We start from the raw sequence: 22,972 nt of genomic DNA, 5'->3' as shown, positions 1-22,972 counted from the left end.
TGTCCATTACTCCGTGTACAGCCCATTACTTAGACCTGATTTTAGAGCACTTGGGCAAACCAGATGTGTTTCCTCTCATAGGAAGCACAATTGATAGGGCTCGAAAGGTGACGAGGTTTATCTACAACCACGCAGCTCTATTGAACTTGATGAGACAGAAATTCACGGGTGGGAGGGACTTGTGTCGTCCTGCGTGGACCATATTTGCTACCAATTTCATTAGTATACAAAGTCTGGTGCTTCATAGGAAAGCCCTACAATAGATGTTCGTGTCTGATGAGTATGCTGCTAGTAGGTATATTCGACACGAATTGAGTGAAGAGATCGTGAGTACAGTGTTGGATAAACAATTTTGGGACAACTGCAAGCATATTTTAAACATCAACGAGCCATTGGTGAGGGTGTTGCGTTTTGTAGACCGGCAAGACAAACCGGTAATGGGTTACATATATGAGGCCATGGATAGGGCCAAAGAAAATATCGAGGCTAGGCTAAAGAACAAGAAGTCAGATTATGTTCCCATCTGGAGGATTATTGACCAAAGATGGGACAAACACCTTCACAGTCCCCTCCATGCAGCGGGATACTTTCTTAACCCTTCTCTCTTTTTCAGTCCTACTTTCTCCAAGCATCAGGAAGTCACCCGAGGTTTGATTGAATGTATTAATCGACTAATACCTGATGAAGTTACGTAGGACACCATCACTAGCCAGATTGAGAGCTATCGAGAGTCTACCGATATGTTTGCAATGAATATGGCAATCCGCAACCGAAGCAGATTAGGACCAGGTATATTGGTTTGTTCATTTAATTAAGTATATTTTATTTAAAATTTCCACAAGTAAATGCTTAACTATTGTTTACTTTACAGTTGTATGGTGGAACCAGTTTGGAAATGACGTCCCGGACTTACAGAGTTTCGCAGTCAGAATTCTCAGCCAAACCTGTAATGCTACTGGATGTGAAAGGAACTAGAGCACTTTCGAGCACATCCACTCGGCAAGAAGAAACAGGTTGGAGCACCAGAGGTTGAATGACTTGGTATTTGTCCATTAGACATTTGTGTTGGACATTATTTTCAGGGACTTAAACAGGAGATCTTCTACCACTAGCGACCCACTGAGTATAGATCACCTAGATGTTATGATGGATAGGGTTGCAGAAGATGAAGATGTTATTCTGACGCCAGACGACATTGGATGGGAAAATATTGAAGCGCCTTCTAGAGTTGATGCGGCCGACAACGACAACGCAAACCTTGAGGACACACCTCCAAGAGGTGGTGGTGACGGCGATGATGAGGGCTACCAGTCGGTTGAATATGATGATCTTCTACCAGATTCACCACCATCTTGATTTAGATTTAAAGATGATACGAGATGTGGCTGGCACTATGTATTTGGCTTTTTTTTTTCTTCTATGTTCTTCTACTGTTTTATGTCTTAGTCGTATTAAACTTTGATTTTTAAGTAATAAATATGTCTTTTAGTTCATTTAAGTGTTTCTTATATTTTTCTAACAATTTCTAATTTTTTTGGATTTTTTTCATATTTTTTACTATTTTTTTCGACCGGAACGGAAAGTTTCAACCAGAATGCCGAACGAAACGGCCGGAACACTGAATCGTTTCGTTCCGGTAGCCAAAACGAAACGTTCTGTTCCGGTAGGCAAAACCGGAACGGAGTTTATAACTTAGGTTCTGCCAAAACAAGCTAAACTGTTGATTTTCGTAGTCCTTTATCTTACACACGTTATCACCAATCGGTGCGGAACCAAGACCATGTGGGTCACCTCATGATGTTCTACTAGATCTAAGTCTCGGTTGCACATACATGTTCCGGTCTGGTAAACATAAATTGAAAGACTGTCTGCCTAGCCGTTCTCTCTCCAAGTTGTCCTCCCTCTCTTCCCTCTCTTTCTCTCTATATATTTATCATTACACATGATAACCTTGCATTGAGAAAGAAAGAGTGTGTGTTTGTAGCCGCTTCCACACTCAGCAATTTCGTAGGGTGATTTGTATAAGAAAACCACTTGGTCATCTGGCAATCAGGTAACATGTTTGGTTATGATGTTGTTGCAGCTTTCATATGCAATAACACATAGCAAAATTGCGTAGTGCTGATATATATTGGGATTTTACATATTTTTGTGAAAAAGCTTTTGCTATAAGCATCCCACCAAATTGATCCTCTGTAAGTAGAGGTTTTAACCGCCTCATCTACTTTAAGGATCGACACAGTAAAAGTTGCACCCGTGCTTCTGTCTAATACGAAGCCCTCATAGAACGCCTTATAGAAACCATAGAGATCACCTTTCCTGGTGTCCTAACAACACTAAAAGAATGCTACACAAAAGCCATCCGGCTCAAGGGTTCGATCTCTGCTCAGGGAGAATAGGCCGGTCCTAATATCCTCTTCTAAGAAAGGTTTTTCAAAGAAAGCTCAGTCCATGTCGTCAATCAAGATTGTGGGGTTTTGTCCTGGGCAGTTTGTTGGATTTTTTTATGGCAGTTAGTGGAAAATACCTTTAATTTTTTTCTTTTCCTTTTACATTTCTTTCTTTCTGTTGTAATCTAGAGAGCAAGCCTTGGCGCAACGGTAAGGTTGCTCCACTGTGACCTAGTTGTCACGGGTTCGAGTCACGGAAACAGCCTCTCTGCAAAGCAAGGGTAAGGCTGCGTGCATCTAGCCCTCCCCAGACCCCGCAATGGCGGGAGCCTCGTGCACTGGGCCGCCCGTTTTTTTTTCTGTTGTAATCTCTGCTTCTGGTTCTTGCCTCTTAAATAAATCATTTGCTCAAAAGAAAATGATGTTGGACTTGATAATTCATAATCTGATAGCAGAGTTTTACTCATATTTTCATTCCATCTGCTTTCTAGCATCATATGGGAAAATACTTAATTTTGTTTCATTTTCGTGCTTTCCTTTTTCTCAAATTTGAGTCACCTACCATAGGGAAATCACCTAGGCTTTTTTACAAATTTTGAGTTTTTGACTAACTGGAATATGATGCAAATCTGGTAGTGTCGGGGGACTACAGAAAAACCATTACATGTCGACCATACAGACCTAATGTATGTTATAAATATATGTATACAAGGCATGCCTATGTTATATAGATCGTATGTATTATTTAGTTTTGTTCTGTCCATCATTTCTAATTTTTCTAATTTCTAAACATTATTTTTTTAAATGAAGAATCAATCATAGCACTCGACATATACCCTCTAGAATCGGATAGGAAAATACCTTCGGTTTGTGTGTGCGTGTGGTGGTGTAACGATAGATATTAAAGACAAACAAATGTAAATGAGTACAACAGGCAATGATTGAATAAGAGTTATAATTGCACCTTGTCAGTCAATTTTTGTATCATAGATTCAACCGCAACAGCATCACTTGATGATTTATATGTAGCTTCAAGGGTACGGATGGCTACAGCAGTGTCCATATTCACTGAAGAGAAATCCCCGTGATCGTCCTGTCAAAATTGCTCCATTTGCGGTCAGGTAAATATTGGATAACATTTTACAACATAGACACCCAACAACAAATTCCTATCTAGACTTACAAAAATATACTAAAATTCCAAAATGAGAATGTTCAACTTCAAAATTGATACCTGAAAATTTTTGCACATAGCTATGATCCTGTCAAAATCTGTATTTATTGCACGTAGAAAATGATCTGAGGGGCTTTGCATAATTGGGCAAGGAAATCCAGCATTTGAGAAGTGCTACGGCAGAAAAAGGTGCCCAAGTCATTTTCCTCAAACCACGAATAAATATAAATTCTAAATAGCATGCGATAAATAATTGCAAGATAGTATCTAAATTGCTGAAGATATAACACTTATGCATAGTTACTGAGGTACAAGAAATAATATTTATGAATGATATACATGCCTCAGTCAAGACAGAATATATGAAATGCAACTTTAGTAATGTAAGGAGGCGGACCGAAGATGTTGTGAATATGATTGGACAGGAGGTACCTAAGAGGGATATCTTTCACTATCTTGGTTCAATTCTACATAAGGAAGGAGAGATTGAAGAGGATGTTAACCATAGAATAAGAGCAGGTTGGTTGAAGTGGAAGCTTGCCTCAGGAGTTCTGTGCGACCGTAAAATCCCTACCAAGTTGAAGGGAATGTTTTATAAAACAGTTGTGAGGCCAGTCATGCTATACAGCTCAGAATGTTGGGCCACCAAGAAGCAACATGTGCATAAGATGAGTGTAGCGGAGATGCGAATGCTTAGACGGATGTGCGGCCACACAAGGTTAGATGAATTAAAAGTGAAGACATTCATAAAAGGTGGGGGGGGGGGGCACCACTAGAGGAGAAGATGAGAGAGCACCACTTAAGATGGTTCAGACATATCCAACGTAGGCCTTTGGATGCTCGGGTGAGAAGAGACGACTCCTGCCAAATTGATGGAGTAAAAAGAGGTAGGGGCAGACCGAAAACAACTTGAGTAAAAACAGTGCGGAAAGACTTGATAGCTAGGAACATAACAGAGAACATGACCCTGGATAGGATAGAATGGAAGAAAATGATCCACGTAGAAGAACCCAACTAGAACCAGCATTAGCGCCGGGTAGATTCCTTTTACCTTCTTCATGAATTTTTTCTGAAGGATTCATTTAGCCGACCCCAACTAGTTTGGGACAAAGGCTTGGTTGAGTTGAGTTGAGTATACATGCCTCAGCCACATTTCTTGAACAGACCCATAACAAACCATGACTCGCATGGGAAAACCGGTCCTCCAACTCCAAAACATCAAGCTTTTTTGTGCAGATCTAACACAAATCTATGTTACAAATATCATCTTTGGGAACTTCTCGGCAAGGGAAAATCTCAGGATATATTTTTTTTTTTAAATCGGGTTTATATCGGGAAAATAAAATTATTTCTTTCGGGTTTATATCAGGAAAAAACGATAAAAATAAAATTATTTAAAAAAATATATAAATATATAAAATTTAAGAAAAAATTTTAAAATAAAAATATCGTAAAAATATCAGGATAATATCATGATATTATAGCAATATTTTATGATAAAAATTAAAATATCGCTATTTTTTAAAATCTCGGGATTATTTCGGGATTTTCTCGTTTTATCAAAAAAAAAATTTGAATGATAGCTTCATTTAATAGAAAAAGACCGAGATGGACAAAGTACAAAAGAAGGATTATTTTGTCACCCCCAGCATAGCCAAACTGTCTGCTACCTCATTTGCTTATCTCTGTACATGCTTAAAATGAACGGCTATTGAGCCCTTGAAATCTCCAATCTCATTGTGAGGGTTTGTCAAACCTCCAAGGATGCTTTTGGTCCCCTTTTAGCCAATTTATAATAATTAATGAATCCCCTTCCACCATTACATTATCCATTATGTTAGATGCCAATAATTTTATGCCTTGTCGTTTTATCAAAATGTCACGATAAAAATGCGATATTTTGAAAATGTCGAAGATATTTGTGACATAGACATAAATGAAGACTAAATATATGAGATCCATAGAAATACAAACCTGCAGGCAAGCCAATGTTTCTCCAAAAAACAGTGTGTTTCCATTTGATAGCAGACAAATCCGGTCAAAGAGTCCAAAAACTTCTGTGCTACTCTGATACATTGTAAAAATAAGAGTGCACCCTGTGCTTGCAAGTTTCTTCAATGTGACCATCATCAGAAGGGCCGCCACGCTAAAAAAAGGTAATCATTATATTAATACAAGACAAAAAACGTAGCAAAATCAATAAAGTATCTTGCAGGGTCATACTAATATAAAAACAAAAGCTAAATCATTTGAAGAAACCTGTCAAGTTGATAAAGAGGCTCATCTATAAATAGGATGTGGGGCCGCATGACAAGCTCCCTAGCAATGCTGACACGCCTCCTCTCACCACGAGGGAGAGGCTTCATGTAACAGTGGCCGCCAATGAGTTTATCTGCATAATCTCCCAATGACATAGCTTGGATAGCATCCTCCACGAAACTCTTCTTTTGAGATAAGAAACCAGGAAGTTGTAGAAGTGCTGAGTAATATAACATCTCTCGGACGGTGAGAGATCCAATCAGTGTATCATCCCTTTCAACGTATCCCTTCAAATTTCCGAATATGGCAGCTAAATAAGTTTTGCAACACATCTATTTTAGAACTGAGAATGAGTAAAATGATTTTAAAAGCAATGCAACATTGAAGTCGGCCACTAACTAACCAGAAAGACTTAAAACTGTCTATTATCAATATAATCCAGCAACTGGTATTTATGCATGAAAAGGCTATGAGAATAGTACATGATTAATCGACACTTTCTGCGAGAAAGAGGAGTGTGACAAAGAGGAAATCAGCAGCATCGACAAGTCCTTTGTAGCTAATTCTTTACAAGGTACGTCCAATAAATCCAGATCACTTTGGTCTTTCAGGATATTGGAGAATGGAGAGGTAATGATAAAAAGTAAAAGAATCAGCAATATTCAAAGTGGCAAGGAGCAAGGAAATGGGAAAAAGCACAAGGAAATTGGATGCACAATCAAAAGGGAGAATAAGAATGGAATTTTTTTTTGGGGGGTGGGGCAAATTACTCAGAACAGTCCTAAGAGAAGGAACAATGCTGCTCACTAGAGGAAAATGACGAAGAGGAAGGAAATAGGGAACATGAAAAAGTAGATACAGAACAAGAAATTACGGAATGGGTTCAAAGGAGATGAGGAAATTGATGTAGGAATAAACCTAGGCGTAGCCGCGTAGGAATGGAACGACCAGAGAAGCTATAAAATTGATCAATCATCTGGAGGGTTGAGAAAGGATCCGGAATGCCCAGAACAAATAAGCCTCAAAATTAGCAAGGGAGGTTAAGAGATTAAGTAAATTTGTGAATAATGAGAAAATTGGAGGAAAGAACCAGTGGGAAAAGGGGAGGGGTTAAATTGATCCAAATGAATATAATCAGCTGGACCATATGGGATTGGAGGTTAAGGTCGGAGAAGAATAAGAACGCAGTGAAGGATTTGGTGAGGAATAGAAGGCTAAGAGTGGCACTGCTCTAGGAAACAAAGACGGCAGATGTAAATACAATTCTGGTTTGTCGGCTATGGGAAAATGGGAACAGATAATAGATCTACAATCGATCAAGAGGAAGATCAAGGGGAATTTTGAATGAGAAGACAGGTAGTGGGCAATGGTGCTTAGATTCGTGAATGAGAAGAAAGGTAAAACAATAAAGAGAACAGGTATGAGAAAATTCAGCAAGATGCTTAATAGACTTAACTTGGAAGATTTGGGATGGTCTGAATTTCACATGGACAAATAAAGAGGAGAGGATAATGGCGAGGCTTGATTGGGAACCTCAGTTCTCCAGTCTGATTCAGAGGTTTCTTCCTAGACCAATTTCAGAGCTAGCCCCAATAAGTCTATTTCAAAAGGTGGATAAGTTGGCTCTGCACCCTTTAAGATGTGAAAATTTATGGATGACAGTTCCGGGATTTATTGATATGATGGATGTATTGTGGGAAGTGACAGAGGTAGAAGGATGGAAAGGGTACAAGATCATGAAAAAACTTCACATAATGAAGAATAAAATAAAAGAGTGGAAGACAAAAAGAATTTCGGATCGCTATAAAAAACAAAAAGAAATGGAAGGTTGCTCTATTGTGACCTTGTGGTCATGGATTCGAGTCACGGAACAGCTTCTCTGCAAAGCAGGGGTAAGGCTGCGTACATCTAGCCCTCCCCAGACCCCGCAACAGCGGGAGCCTCGTGCACTGGGCCACCCTTTTATAAAAAATAAAAAAACAAAAAGAAAATATTTACAACAGGAACTACAAGCATGTGATAAGGCACTTGAAGAAGGAATGACAATGAAGGAGAAAGAGAAATTCTCTGTCAGGAGTATGAAAGAATATTGCTTTGGGAAGAGATAAGATGGAGGCAAAGATGAAGTTCTTGTGGCTGAAAGAAGGGGATCAGAACACGTCTTTTTCCATAAAATAGCTTTGGTAAGAAAAATAAAAATCATATAGGAAGCATGATTATAAAGGAAGAGATTGTGGAGGAGAAAGGTTTGCGAGGAAATTATAGAATATTAAAAAATTGTTCAGTAGGGAGGAAAGGTAGAGGCCAAAGCTAGAAGGGATAAGCTTCAACAGTTGTCATGGGAATCAACAAAGATATTGGAAGCAAAGTTTGAGGAGGAAGAGGTGAGAAAATTGTGTTCTCAATAGAAAAAAATAAGGCCCTTTGCCCCAATGGCTTCACCTTTGTATTTTATTACGAGTTATGGGAATATATAAAAGGAAACATAATGGATGTGGTAGAATTCTTTAAAATAAGTATTCTTACCTCAAGCATCAAGTCAATGTTTAACACATTGTTCGCAAAGAGAGAGGGGCTTAGGATGGTATCAGATTATAGAGCAATAAGCTTAGTGGGAGGTGTACAGGGAGGCTTTGTCGAGGGTAGACAGATTATTTACGGGGTACTCATAGCCAATAAGTTTTTTTGAAAAGATGGGAAAAACAAAAAAAAAAGAAGGAATTGTCTGGAAAATTGATATGGAGAAGGCATACGATCATGTTGATTGAGATTTTGTTACTTGCATACTTAACAGGATGGGCTTTGGAGCAAAGTGGTGTGGATGGATGAAGACATAAATCTCTAACCCTTATTCACAGTCAATATTAACGGCTAACCCTTATTCTCAGTCAATATTAACAGCTCTCCAAGGGGTTTCGGTTCCTTCCCTTGCTCATGGAGTTTACAGCAAGGGGACCCTTTTTCTCCTTTCCTATTCACTATAGTAGGGGAGGCCCTTAGTAGAGCACTAGAGTGATTTTAATGGCTGAAGATAGAGGTATGATGTAGGGGTTTCAATAAGAGGGGTTGGTTCGATCTCACCGTTCAATTTGCAGATGGCATACTCATTTTCGTGGAGGCAAAAGTCGAACATGTAAGAAATTTGAAGATTTTTACTAAGATGGGTAGAAGCTATATCTGGATTGACTGTTAATATGAGGAAGAGAGTGATAGGCTATAGCACAGTTTAATGTGGAAAAGGAGAGGATGGAGGTGTTGGCAAATATATTTGATTTCAAAGAAGAAGAATTTATGATGTAATAGTTGGGTGTGCCATTGGGGTTTGGAATCCCATCAGGAACATTGTGGTCTCCTATCATTGAAAAAAATGGAGAAGTTGTGGGAAGGGAAGAAGAACTTGCTATCTCTTGGGTGTTGTGTCACATTAATTACTATATGTTACTACTTAAAATAAGAATCCTTGGTCTGAGAAGATATTGGTCGGCATTTATATTTGTCGATTTACTATATGTTAATACCAGTGCAAAAAAGAGAGAAAGGACCAAAATGAATTTTCTTTGGGAAGGAATGATGAAGGAAAAAGGCTAAAGCATTCAGTCAAATGGGAGGTAGGATGCAAACCTTAAAAAGGATGGAGGTTTGGCAGTGGAAAACATCATAATAAAAAATAAGGACTTATAAGAGAAATGGCTATGTAGATTTGAAGAAGAGAATTGGTGTGATTTAGCCATAGGATTAGTCACCTTATCTAGGATATATTTTCTATTTCATTTATACACTTTTTTTATTTCATTATACACTTTATTTTAATTATTTGTTATATTTGATTGGACCTAGATTTGGAGGGTGTCCACAGCACTACTCATGGCTCACTATCCATACCCCTCTACATATTTCCCAGTTACTTGTCATGGCACACCACATATGACCTTAAACTCATTCCCTAAATCCACTTAAAAACATATTATGGACCAAATGGTGCATAATTTAAGCCCAAAACCCCTTATAGATAAATTCTATTTGAACTCCCCATGGCACACCACTTAAAAACCCCTAACATATATACTTCACCCCCTCTCTGCAAATATTATGTACAACAGGGCATGGCTAAATTTGCATATGCCTTGAATTTTTTTAGTTTTTCTATAAGTTTAATATATTTTTTTTTTTTAATTTCCAACTGAAACCGACATGTTTCCAATTCAAACCAACACATGTTTTTGAGATTTTTTTTAGGATTTTCACTAAAATTTTGAACTGAAACCGACATGTTTCCAAGTTTTGATTACAACCAAGGGCGCACTCTTATTATGTACTATCGAATTGCAAAGGGGGTTGAAGTTAAGGTTTCTTTGGATAGGGGTGCTTTAGGGATTTATACACATATTTTCACCAGTCTTACAGGATGTTTCAAGTGAATTTTGTGGGTCCCATCATTGAAAAACGTGAATTGTATTTTTGGATCCAAAAGTCATAATTCTAAAATAAGAATGTATTGGTGACTAAGAGTTTTCTTTTCGGAAAATTAGGTCATAGAATGGAAGAAAATGATCCATGTACAAGAAGCCCACTAGTGTCAGGATTAGACTTATTCAATTTGAGCCAGGTAGATTCTTTCACCTCATGAAAATTTTCTAAAGGATTCATTAGCCAACCCCAACTAGTTTGGGACAAAGGCTTAGCTGAGTTGAGTTGAGTTGAGAAAGTAGGTAGATCAAGGGCTAAGATTATTTTTTAGGGTTTAGAGGGATCTGGGATTTATATATAGTCTTTAGTTTTCCTCTAGAATTTTACAACTGTTTTTTCTGGAATTTTATGAACTTGGTGCTTTGGATCCCTACTTTCAGTTTAGAATGATTCTCATCCCTTCCAAATATTTATATGTCCCTTAATTTTATGTTTTATGTCAGTTTCTATGAATTTCTTATGGTCTTTGGGCAAATCCCCACATCAGAGTAGCGTCAGAGATTTGTGATATCCCAGATGAAAATGGACAGCTGGAAAATGACCAGAGATTTTTGTTCCTTCAGACTACAAATTTATACTTAAATCAGGACATTCTACGCCAATATTGTGAAAGGACAACCCAATTACGGGCGCATGAGCTTCATTGCACTATTTATAAACATACCAGTGGAATATGTAACGATGAATGCAACCTTCGTGGAAGAAATCTAAGATAGACTCCTAGTTACATCATAAGAGAAAAGTCTATTTCCTTGATCCAAGGGCACATACTACATACTAGATGGATAAAACAGAAAATTACTCCCACTGTGTAAGCCCACTTTATACACAACTATCACACGGAATAGACAGCACATATCTTGCTTTAGGCTTTGTTCTTGAATGATGTCATGATCAGCTAAAACATTATATGAAAAATATAAAGGCCTAGAAGTCATTATAAACATTAGGTTCAAACGTCATGTAGAAGTGGATGTGAAAGCCAAGTTTCTATACTGCTAGATTCAAATAAAGGCCACTACAGAAATAACCACATGTAAATATCAGTGAGCACTTACATATGAGCCATATGGCAAGCGGGATTTCATGCCGTTCACAAATACTTCACCAAACATTTTGGATGAATCTTGCAACCTTCCTAAAATAAGCATGAAACAAACATAAATTCGGGTTTTTTCCTTCATAAACACATGTACTCAAAATTCAAACATTCACATAGAAACAAAGAAAAAACCTCTCAAATATAAAAAACAATTGGTTACACATTGCAAACCTGCAATTGCCCTTAATAGAGTTGACTTCCCCGATCTTGCAGGACCCATGATAACCGTCAACGTCCCAGGCAAAGCATAACCATTTGAACTCTTCACGGCCTTATCAAAGTACCTCCCTTTTCCCTTAATTGTAACCGTCAAGTCCTTCCACACAACCGAGGCGCCTGCTATTTTTCTTGCAACAACAGGAGCCTCGGCCAACGGTGGAGATGGCAATGAGCCACTGTTGAGTTTTGAGAGGGATGGGGAGGCCGTGGCAGTTGCAGCATTGATGGAGTCACCTCCTTCATCTACCCGGACATCGATTTCAGTATCTTCCCATTCCGGAGAATCCTCGAACGAGATAGTTTGTCGTAGAGAACCCGGTTTACGCAAGTAGAAAAAGGAACTTGAGGGCAGTCTACTAGTAGGACTACTCGCCGACGAAGACGATGATCTATAGTTTTCCGAGTAAGACTGTATTTCTTCCATTCTTTTCCAACAAACCCAAATCTCAAACCATTCAGAGAAAAAAACCCCCAAATCTCAATACGTGAAAAAATCAGTCTACTACTGTGAACAACACTGTATAAAGAATAAGAAAGAGAAAAAATCTTTCTCAGAACCCAAATTGAAGAACTTCCTCACCAGACTAATCCCTAAACCACTTCCATTAACATTTCCTACAGATTCAAATCTCAAAATATTTAACCAAACTTCATTCTAGCAGTGAAAGAAGCCCCGCCCTGCATAAAAATGAGAAACAAATAAATAAATAAATAAGCCTTAATTCAAAAGTAAAATGGAAAAAGTCCACAATCAGAATAAATCCCAATCCCAAAACACAATGCACATTGGTAATATTTTCATTTAAATTATATTTTTCACAGACCCAGAATCTCAAACCATCAATAGCAGCATTTTACACAGAAAACAACCCAAACATGCAAAATCCATACTTTTCACAAAAAACCCCACTTGGCTAACTTCATTCTAACTCAGCCTAAAACCTTCTTTTCACCCTAATCCCACCAAAAACTGAAACCCTAAAAAACATTAGACCCATACCAGTAGGACTCTTCCATCTGCATTAATAAATAAGCCTTCATTCACAAGACAATTGAAAAAAAGTTCATCCTCAGGACTAATACCAAAAACATTGTACGTCAGTAACATTTTCACTTCCATAATAAAATTTACAGACCCAGAATCTCAAACCACCAATAGCATCATTTACACAGAAAAAAAAAAACCCAAACATGCAAAATCCCTACTTTTCACAAATACCCATTTGGCTAACATAGCATAAAACCTTCTTTTCACCCTAAACCCACTAAATACTGAAACCCTGAAAACACTAGATACTAGTAGTACGCTTCCATCTGCATTTTAATACAAGCAAAATCAATTCACACAGATCCAGCTCCACTACTCCCACTTCTCACAAACCCAAAATCCTAATAATCCCAGTAAATGAAACAAACCCAGGTTAAAACAGAACAATAAAAAAGGGGGTTTTCATGTGAAGGTGGTTTTCATGCTGAGAAACGAAATGCAGATAAAAGAAGGGAATAAGATACCCAATAAGAAAGAGGTGAGCACTACCTGGATCCAAGTATGAGTAAGAATAGAGTGATTTTGCCCATAAGTTTTGAGTGAGAGAGACAAAATAACTGATGGGTATGCTTTTAATGTTTTGCTCAGCACAGAAGAAAGAGGTGAGAACTACCTGGATCCAAGTGTGATTTTGAAGAGTGATTCTACCCGGGAGTTTTTTGAGAGGGATGGGAACTTGAAGTGTGTCTTTTTTAATCTTTTGACCAGCTTTTGCTGCATTGAAGTAGTTTCCTTTTTTTCAGAGGCCTGTCTTTTTGTTTTGAGCTCTTCACCGTGTTGTTTTATATTGCAAGATAATGATTTGTTTCAATTAAAGAGAATATTTTTGCAACTTTAAATTACCGAGCCAAAAAAAATAAAGAGAATATTTTCGCAACTTTAAAGAAAGGAATTTTATAAAGGGGAAATGATATCAGCACAACCATGTTTTGATAGTGCACTTACCCATCTTGTCTTTTATTATTTAAAGGGTTATGATAGTTCCCAGAAAGCTCTTACAAACCAATGAAAAAGTTTTGAGCATTGTTTTGGTAAGTGATACATCCGCCCTTTTCATTACTACCATATTTTAAAAATTGGACACACTCAACTTGTCTTCTCTTTTTTAATTTTGGCTTTAGAGCTTCTTGAGAAGTTTAATAGCCTTTGACAGCTATTTAAATAATAAAAGACAATGATTCAGTGCAATTATCAAAACATGGTACGCCAATATCAGGAGCCTTTTGGGAACTGTAATAAATTGGACAGCTGTTTAAGTAATAATGAACAAGATGAGTTAGAGCAATTATCAAAGCATGGGAGTGTCAACATCAGTAACCTTTTATAACGTGGGTGTTTCTGTACCCTTCAAATTAGGTACGACACATTTTTTTAGTTATATCTATAGTATACAAAGTGAAGCACCTTCTTCCATTTTCATATAAATACCACTTTGATTTATTAAAAAAAATTATAATTGCCCTCCCCTAAAAAAAACTTCACTCTCACATTATGTGACCGATTCTCTATGCATTTTGCTATCTTTTGTTATGATCTAACAAATTGAAAGCATAACACAATCTAAGATGGTGCAAAAGGGAAATGATTTTCAACGCTCTAATGTTTTGATAAACATGCGCTCCACTTGTTTGTCGTGTAGTATTTTCAGAGCTTTAAGTGCTTTTTGAGAACCATAATATTCCTCTGACAGCCCGTTAAATACTACACAACAAAATTTGGAGCACATGTTTATCAAAACATTGGAGCGCACAAATCATTTCCCGTGGCCTAAATTTGTAAGTCTCAGTATCATTTCCTTTGAATGAACAGCTCATCGTACTCATCACATTTTTTTACCCCTATGGCTTTTAGTTATTTGATGTCTACCTAGTCTCATAAGTGCTCATCCAAAGGTGGGCACGATTTGATCATTTCCACAATATGTTTTTGCTTTTCATGTGGATTCAAGCTCACTTCCATACCTTCTTGTGCATGCTTCACAACATAGGGTATCATCTTCTCTTTTTGACACGAAATTGCTTTAAGCCATAAGTTGATCCCAAGAATTTGCACACTTTACCATATCGATAGACTCAAAAACCTCATGATGAGCCATACAAATATCTCCTTGGATGTTTCTATCTAGAAAGTTTATTTTGACATTGTAGACACCCAATTTTGACAAAATCCTTTTACGTTTTGTTTTAAATAATTACCCTAATAAACTACTGTTCTGAGGTCCTAAATTGTGCCCTATGTTAGCTTAGGGTCCCACCGAGGTTCCGGCAAAATTTCGTCGAGGTCCGAGCTGATTTGCCCAGCAAGCGAACACCGGGAAGTGTCATAGTGCAAGTTCAGAAGGGTGACGATTTAGCCAGAAAATGGGTTGTGCTGGAATCTAGAAAAGCAGTTCAAATTTGCCATTGTGGGCTGTCCAGGAGGATATAGGGGTACACAGATTAGTGTACAACATAATTGGAGGGGTGCATTATCCGGGAGCATGGCAATTTCGTAAATAAGAAAGATTCATTTCTTCCTCTCCAAGTAATGATTAGAGCCTAATCTAGATTAGTGAAGGTTTAGGGCCAGGATTAGTTGAGAAAGAATCTTAGGAAGCTTCCTAGGTGGTTAAAAAGCCCCCGATCTCAGCCTTTCATTTATAAGAAAATTTGGAGGGTTGAGATCATTTTTAAGTGACATATTTTCATAAAATTTCCCCCTATGTTCTTACCTTAGCCCCTCCCCTATAGGTTAGAAAATGTATAAAGTACACTATAAGTGGCTGTCTAGGGAAGAAATAGGGGGGACGAATTTATCGTTTTCCCATTACAAAAACCAGCGAAATAGGGTTTGCAGAAAAAGAAAAAAAAAAGAAACAAAACCAGGGAGGAAAGGAGAAGGAGAGGAAGAAATCCCTAATATCCAAACCCATCTTCCCCATCTCCTCCACCCACCATCTTCCACTTCAACCCCATCTCTCAGGCCACCTTCTTCTTCTTCTTCTTCGACCTCACTCCCGCCGGAGCTCCGGCCAAATCCCACCACCATCTCCATGGATTCCGGCCTCCACCGCAAGCCATCGCCTTCACCCGGAATCTAAGCCGTCCCAATCATCACCCTCCTTCCATACCTAACCCTCCATTTTCTTCTCCACCAAAAGCTAACCCTTCTCCTCTACAAACCCCCATTTTCTTCACCCAAACCCCCACCTTCCTCCATTAAAACCCATCTTCTCTATTTCAAACCCAATACCCCCTTCTCTGCAAATCGCAACTCCCTTCCCCCACCTTCAAAAACCCATTTCCGTTCATTTTTCAAGCCACCTCTCACCCTACCTCTCAAACTCATACCCCCATCACCATTTTTGCCCAAACCCACATCAGCCAACAGTAATCCTATTCAATTCCGACCCCCATCTCAATCCTCCCCATCATCAGCTCCCACCCCCTTTTTCACTCTTTCTACCAGCCATCACAACCCACCATCAAACCCTCTTTTACCTCAATTTCCATCTCATCTCCACCTTCATTCCACCCAAACCCTCTTCCATTTTTCGTTTAGAAAATTCAGCAGAGAGGACTCACTTTTCCGATCGAAAAGGCAAGGGCACAGAGAGAGAGAGAGAATATCTTTCTTCTCCGGTCGTTTAGCCGGAGCTCCGGCAAATCCAATTTTCACCCCAACCACAACCACCATCCACCACCTCTTCCCCATCTCCACCAAACCTCCATTTTTATTTGAAACCCACTTCAAAACAGCCTTTCTTCACCTCTCAAATTCCATCCACCATCCCGATCTTCTCCGGGCATCTCGCTGGAATCCGGCCAAGACCCCATTGAATCCGACCCCCACCACGATTTTCCCCCATTTGCAAACCTCCATCTTCTCTTCTCTACCACCATCAAATATATTTCTGTCCCTTCCCAAGACCCACATCTTCTCAGCCACAGCCCTCTCCATTTTCATCTCCATAGAAACCCCAAATTTATACTTATTTCTTCTAACTCTAACGAACTCCGGCCAGCTTGTCGGAATCCGGCCATTACATTTCTGAACTCTAGCTAGCTTCACTCCAGCAATTTTATCTCTATCTTTGTCAGCTGTTAAGGTACTCTTTTCCCTTTCTCTTCAATTCATGGTGAGAATTAAGGTTTTGTTTATTTTAACAATACTTGGTTCATGATTTATCTTCAATGATATTGATTATTCTCTTTTGTTTTCCCACTTTTAAAATTGGATATGTGAAGTGGTAAATCCGGTTTTGAACCTTGCATTTTGCTTTGATTTTGGCAATTTTGGCATAAATTCTCCAAAGCATATTTGATTCAGATTCGTTATTCTAGCTTTAAAAATAGCTTTGTATTTGTGCATATTTGATTCAGTGCCAGATTTGGTTGTCAATTCATGTTATTGAACTTAGGGTCCTTTGAGGATTGGTTGTTTGCGAGTTCTGTTTCATTGTTTCTCCAATGCTTTAAATGTTTAGTTTGTCAAAGGGCGTGAGAAATTATCTCTGTTTTTTTTATCCCTTCCTTATCTCATCTTCCTTCAAGTTGTCTGTACCAAATATGGAACAAGTGAGGTTTTACTTTTAGAACACAATTTAGGATAGAGATGGAATTTCATTTCCCATTTCTAGTTTTGGGTGGGTGGTGTGTTTTCACTTTTCTCAGGCTACTGGGTGGCATCATCAAGAGCAATGCAGATGCGCACAGATTTTCAAGTCTTTTCGCCATCGCAAATATTTTCTGCAATTTTATCTTTTAATGCAGGCGTTTCAAAAAGTTAATAGGGGATTTATTTCATTTCTGATTTTCATTCCCCTTCACAGTTTCCCACTGATGCTATTGTTTCATAAATATTTGTGAAACTATGTTTAACTTGCGTTTAAAGATGAGTTTCTGTTCTTTCATTTTGAGATGTTCTGTGGGAGGAATTTAATTTTTAATTGTGGTTTAATTCACGGTTATTAGGGTAGATGATAGCTTGGATGTGATAGTATTGGTACTGCCTGTAAATAATCTTGGCTATAATGGCATCACTTCATCTTAGCTATTGCCCCATTTTCTGAAATTTATTCATGCTGTTTGGATGCAAATTCTTTTTTTTTTCCACTTTCCACTCGATTACCAATGTTAGGCTCCTCTGTTCTTCCGGTTGTTTAACAACCTTGCAAATTTAGAAAGTGGAGTTGTAGACTTTAAGTAATTAGAAAAGTTTCTTCTCTCCATAGGTCTACAATCTATACAATCATGTGTTGATAATCGCATACAAATTGCTTGTCTCTCTTTGGTAGAGTTTTTTTTTTTTTTTTCAAATATCTCAAGAAATGTGATGGTCCTGATAGTGGTAAATGCAATTATCAAAATAGAACATGGCTTGGGCCATTGCTCCTAGTTGATGTTGCACATTTTTTTTTTATGTTTTAATGGATGCACAGGATCGGTCTCATTTTGCTTTAACTAACCAATATTTCAAACTTGTTTGTTAAATGAATAAAACAAATAAAGCCATTTCATTCTTCAGTGGTGGAAATACCTGTTGCAGGTTTGGTCTGATACATGTCAATTATGATGATTTGATGTTATAAGGGTCATAAGACTCCCTTACATTCAGGCCTTTTAAGAAAGTTCTGGTCATAATTATGCCTTGAACCTTTAAATCTTGTCCATGAATAACCAGGTTCTAAGAGTGTCCTTTTCCCATTAAAAAAAAATGTCGTGATGCAGACTCATAATTTCATGTGCCCAAGGATGTGATCATTTGCATTTTATTTTTCTCTCCTTGCATAACTTTTAACCTGGTTTCTCTTATCAAGTTTGTTATGTCCACCAATGAGCTATTCTTGCATTCTATACGTCCAAATTTCTATTCAGATTCTTGTGATTTGATCCTATATGCAGTGCGAATATTGAAATGAGATGCTTGTAGGAATTGATGTTAACACTACCATGTTGTAATAACATGGTAATGTTTTGTGAATGCCATTTCCATTTTCTTGATGACTTCAATTAATCTGTACATCATTTCATCATTGTTTCACTATGGAAATGTCTTTATTAGTATTGTGAGAATTTCTTGTGGTTTCTTCAGACATCAAAGTACAGGGTAAGTCAATATGTGGCACCGGTAGATGTGATATTGTTGTAGTTGCGTAAGATTTCACATATTAGACTTTATTCTAAATCAATTAATGAATTTTAGGCAGCATGATCATATTGTGTTACGGGTACAAGGTGAGATTTCCTGCGTTAGCTTTCATTAATTCAATTGCTCCAGTGTCATTATTGGAAGTAGAATTGTTCAGGTTAACGTGCACCCTTGTCAGGATTCTATTTTGTCTGCTTTTGATATGTCTAGTTGGGTTTATTCTTATTATGTTGACAAGATGAAAGCGGGTAATAAGAAAGAAAATAATTAGGGTAGCATGATCAATGATTTCGGTTGCTAGTTTTAATCTTGCTTTGATTTGGTATAAGCATAGATCAAAATATTTGATTAGCAATCTGTATGTTGATAGGCACTGAATTCCAGTTGTATTCCCCTCCCTTATTAGTGGGCTTGTCTAGTCTTAGACACATCTGAGTGTTAGGTTCTCCTATTCATTGCAAGGGGCGATTAAGGCGTTAGCCCGAGCCCATCTTTAGGGGACTCGCTCGTTTCTTGTAGCATTCCCCTCTCGTGTTTAAGAGACTTGCCTAGTCTCATTAGATCCTTTGTTCGCATCCTTTATGCATAGGAGGCATGCCCTGCCTCATTGATAGAGCTCCTGTTTGGGAGGCAAGCCTTGTCTCATTTAGAGAGTTTTCCCTTTAGGAGGCTTACCTAGCCTCATATTAAACCCCCCATCTCATAGAGTTGTTAGATGCCATTTATCTTGCTAGTCCCCTTTTTTATCGTCCTTGGTTAGAAGTCTGCCCTTAGGGTTAGAAGCTTTCTTTTCATCTGACATTTGTTTAGGGGTTTTACTCCATAGGTTAGATATCCTCTATTTTGGAGACTGGCTAAGTCTCGTCAGCTTTTGGTCATCTCTTTGAGATTGTTTGCTCGTATCGGAATGTTAGTTCCCTCGTTTATTTTCTTTCCCCTAGGCTTTAGGGATCCTGTTTCCCTCTTTAATACCCTACCGTGATATGGTGGGTATAGAGGCTCTTCTATCGGATCCCCTTTAGCTAAAAGGGTGTTAGCACATCTTTTAAACACCAAAAATATAAAAACACTTCAAGATAAATTTAAAACATCAAAAATATTTGAAAACCCAGAAAAATCCAAGTGCATCTAAAGTGTTGAGTTTTGGGAGCGTAGTTAGAAGAGTTCGTTCTGAACTACGTTGGCTTGATCCTCTTCCACGAGGTACGTAGTGCAGCTTGGGATCTTCATCCCAAGTCCAGCCAAACTTTTGTAAATAGCATTTTAAATCTTTTTTTGAATAAACAACTTTAAAATCTTGTTTTCAAAAAGCTCTTCCTGTAGAGTTAGGAGTTTGTTCTAGAGTTAGGTGTTTGTCCTAGATTTGTTGTGTGCTTGTTGTGTGTTCGTGTTAGAGTTAGGAGTTTGTCCTAGCTAGGAGCGCCTCCGTCCGATCAGTTGGCGATTCACATCGCCGACTGATGACTATAATAGGATGCGTTAGTTTGCCCTTTGTTTTCTTTAGAAAACACAGCCTAGTTATACATAGGTTGTAGGAACCACCTGCATTAGCTTAGGGCTAACCTACATTTAGTTGGGGCATATAGGGTGTCCTAAATCTACAATTCATTGGAATTTAAATAATCACTCAAGAAGCTTTAATAACTAGTCCGGTCTTTTAGATCGAGTATAGGATAGAGGCCTAGGTGTCTTAGACATCATAGCTTAGAATAGGCGTTGCTCTGATTCTTGTAGAGGCGGGGATACGTAGGTCTTTGGATGAACATCAGACCATCCAAGGACTCGGGCTCAATCATTAGAGTTTAGGATTTGTTGTGTTGTTATGATTGTGTATTTTGTTGTTTTCTCTTACTTTCATGCGCAAACCTTATACCTTTAGTTGTAGCATGCATGCGTTTGTCCACCAGAACTTAGAACCATTTAGGCATGTCACTCAAAATCTAGCAGTGCTTATGTGTCAGTTCTTTCATTCATGTTGTGTTCTCTTGTTATTACTATCCCCGGGACCTGCATGCCTAGATAGACGTTGTCTCGGGGATATTCGTTCCCATTTCACATGATTTTCGCCCGAAACTCTTCAAGGTTACTAATAAATGGCATAAGAGACCAAGTGCTTGCACTCGGACAAATTGGGGGTGCTCTTCGGACCTTCTCCATTCGTAATCAGGCACGGACCTTTTGTATCTCTGGTTATCCGTTGTAGACAGAGCATTTGTTTTGGTTCCATGGCATATCCATGAATGGCGACTCTGAGTTTGTGTTAGGTACATCTTGGTTTGAAGATTTATCCTTGGATCAAGAGGTATCTCATCTATCGCCACTCGTGCTATGCTATGAGGGTGGCATCCGTTTCGAGCGTTCCTGGTAGAGCTCTCTTTCATGTGGAGATCGAGAGGATGTAGGGACTCGTTTCCCCATCATCCTCGGATCGGGGTCCACAGGCTGGCGACTCTGCTGGGGAGTTCTTGAAACATTGCCTAACTCTGTTAAAATGCCATTTTTATTAACTTTGGAGAAATTTGGGTTAAAATCATTTTAGATGAGAACTCTATCGTTAGAATCCAGGGGCACCAGATAGGTGCATAATTAAAACAAGGGATTCATACACTGCACGGTATGCATTATCATATTTCTTATTTCTTTCATTATTTTTCATTATTAACTCCACGAAAATAGATACAGTGCGTGCCAGACTGGGAGGTTATTACCATGACAGAACTGTTGGATCTATTTTCAAGCTATGCGCCGACGCTGCAGCCGTAGACATTGGGCGTACTTTTGTCTACAGCAGCCGATGAGCAATGAAGCATACTATGTATAACATTGGGCGTACTTTTGTTATACATATTAAGTATGATTCATACGCATAGTACCCGAAGATTGAGTCCGAAGCCCTACTTTGTTTTATATATTATGTATATACTTATCGACTTAGTGAAACCCAACTAGGAAGTACCCGTGTTTATATATATATATATATATATATATATATATATATATATATATATATATATTGCATTCATACAGGAATGAACATGTGTTGCTTACACATGTGAAGCTTGGAGTTAGGAGCTTTGTCCCACTTGTAGACTAGGGTAGCTTATTTTATATGGCTACAACACGGTCCTATTACACTCATCAGTCTGTCTTGAGTCGAGACTTTCTCGACTCATTAGATTAGATTAAGGCTGGTGCCCCTGGTTAGGGTGTATATATATGTATATATATATATATGTGTGTGTGTGTGTGTGTGTGTGTGTGTGTGTGTTATTCGTAGATTAGGGCTTATCTTTTCGAATAAGGTTTCTGTATCTATTTCAGTCATACCATTCTTCTAGACCCGGTCATTGACTCTTGCTCTTGCTTGGTCATCATCCAGATCGCGGTTCACCCTGTCATCTTTATCACATGATTATTCCTGTATCTCGGATTTATATCCGTTCTGCTGGCTGTCAGATCGAGGCCTACTTTCTACTGAGGTTTTCTGGTCTATTATCACCGATTAGAGTTTGTTCACTACTTCAGTCTTGGATCCGGCTGACGGTTCTTGTTCACCATCTTTTGTGACCATGGTCCATTTCTTGATTCCTTGTCATCCGCTTCATTTAAAATCTGTAAACATAATCGCTCCTTGTGATAGCTGTTAGACCAGGACTTGTCCATCAGTAAAGTTTTCGGGTCTAACTATTAGCTATATTCTTTCACCCTCCAGTCCTCTAACTTGGTCGGTAATTTTCCTTGGTCATTATCTTAATCATGGTCTATGTTCTGCTTCTTGAGTGTACAGTTGTGTAGTTCCTTTGTGCATGTTTTATTTGCTGAGTCAGTTCACAGTTTTTGCCATCTTTTTGTACCTATCCTATTGGATGAATCGACTGTTTAGATTAGGACCCATTCCCAGTGGGTATTCCTGGTCTAATTCATTCTATTTACATTCTTTCGATATGGTTGGTGGCATTTCTATTGCCATTATTATGGCCATAAACTGTCTTTTCATTCTCGGATTGTACAGATTCCTTGTGTATATATGATTCTGTCGGTTGATTAGATTAGGACCTATTTCTAGTGGGATATCCTTGGTTTAGTCAATCACCTTTCACATTCTTTCAGGTTTACCTGATTGGTGGCCTGTACCTGTCGTTCTCAGGGTCACGGTCTATATTACCCTCCGATTGTGTACCCAT

At 38.3% G+C, this 22,972-nt stretch overlaps 1 protein-coding gene across 2 annotated transcripts in view; it reads right to left on the bottom strand.

Annotated features, from left to right (window-relative positions):
• ABCG3 (ABC-2 type transporter family protein) overlaps positions 1-13,437 on the bottom strand; it is a 49,418-nt gene extending 35,981 nt beyond the window's left edge. The window contains exons 1-7 of one of the 2 annotated variants that reach the window (XM_077365684.1): positions 13,149-13,437; positions 11,564-12,289; positions 11,349-11,428; positions 5,824-6,110; positions 5,539-5,710; positions 3,625-3,738; positions 3,355-3,483 (exon numbers count right to left, since the gene is read on the bottom strand). In XM_077365684.1, the coding sequence (XP_077221799.1) occupies positions 3,355-3,483; positions 3,625-3,738; positions 5,539-5,710; positions 5,824-6,110; positions 11,349-11,428; positions 11,564-12,035 (1,254 nt within the window). In that variant the 5' untranslated portion in view covers positions 12,036-12,289; positions 13,149-13,437. The remainder of the gene's footprint in view (positions 1-3,354; positions 3,484-3,624; positions 3,739-5,538; positions 5,711-5,823; positions 6,111-11,348; positions 11,429-11,563; positions 12,290-13,148) is intronic. The other variant, XM_077365683.1, reaches the window with a different exon arrangement.
• Positions 13,438-22,972: the final 9,535 nt, after the last annotated feature.

Source organism: Tasmannia lanceolata, unplaced genomic scaffold, assembly GCF_043159265.1.
Source record: "Tasmannia lanceolata isolate RefF3 unplaced genomic scaffold, GAP_Taslan_0.1 ptg000021l, whole genome shotgun sequence".
In the NCBI taxonomy this organism is placed as follows: Eukaryota; Viridiplantae; Streptophyta; class Magnoliopsida; order Canellales; family Winteraceae; genus Tasmannia; species Tasmannia lanceolata.
Note: the sequence above shows the minus strand (reverse complement) of the source record. Positions and strands in the feature narration are given on the sequence as shown.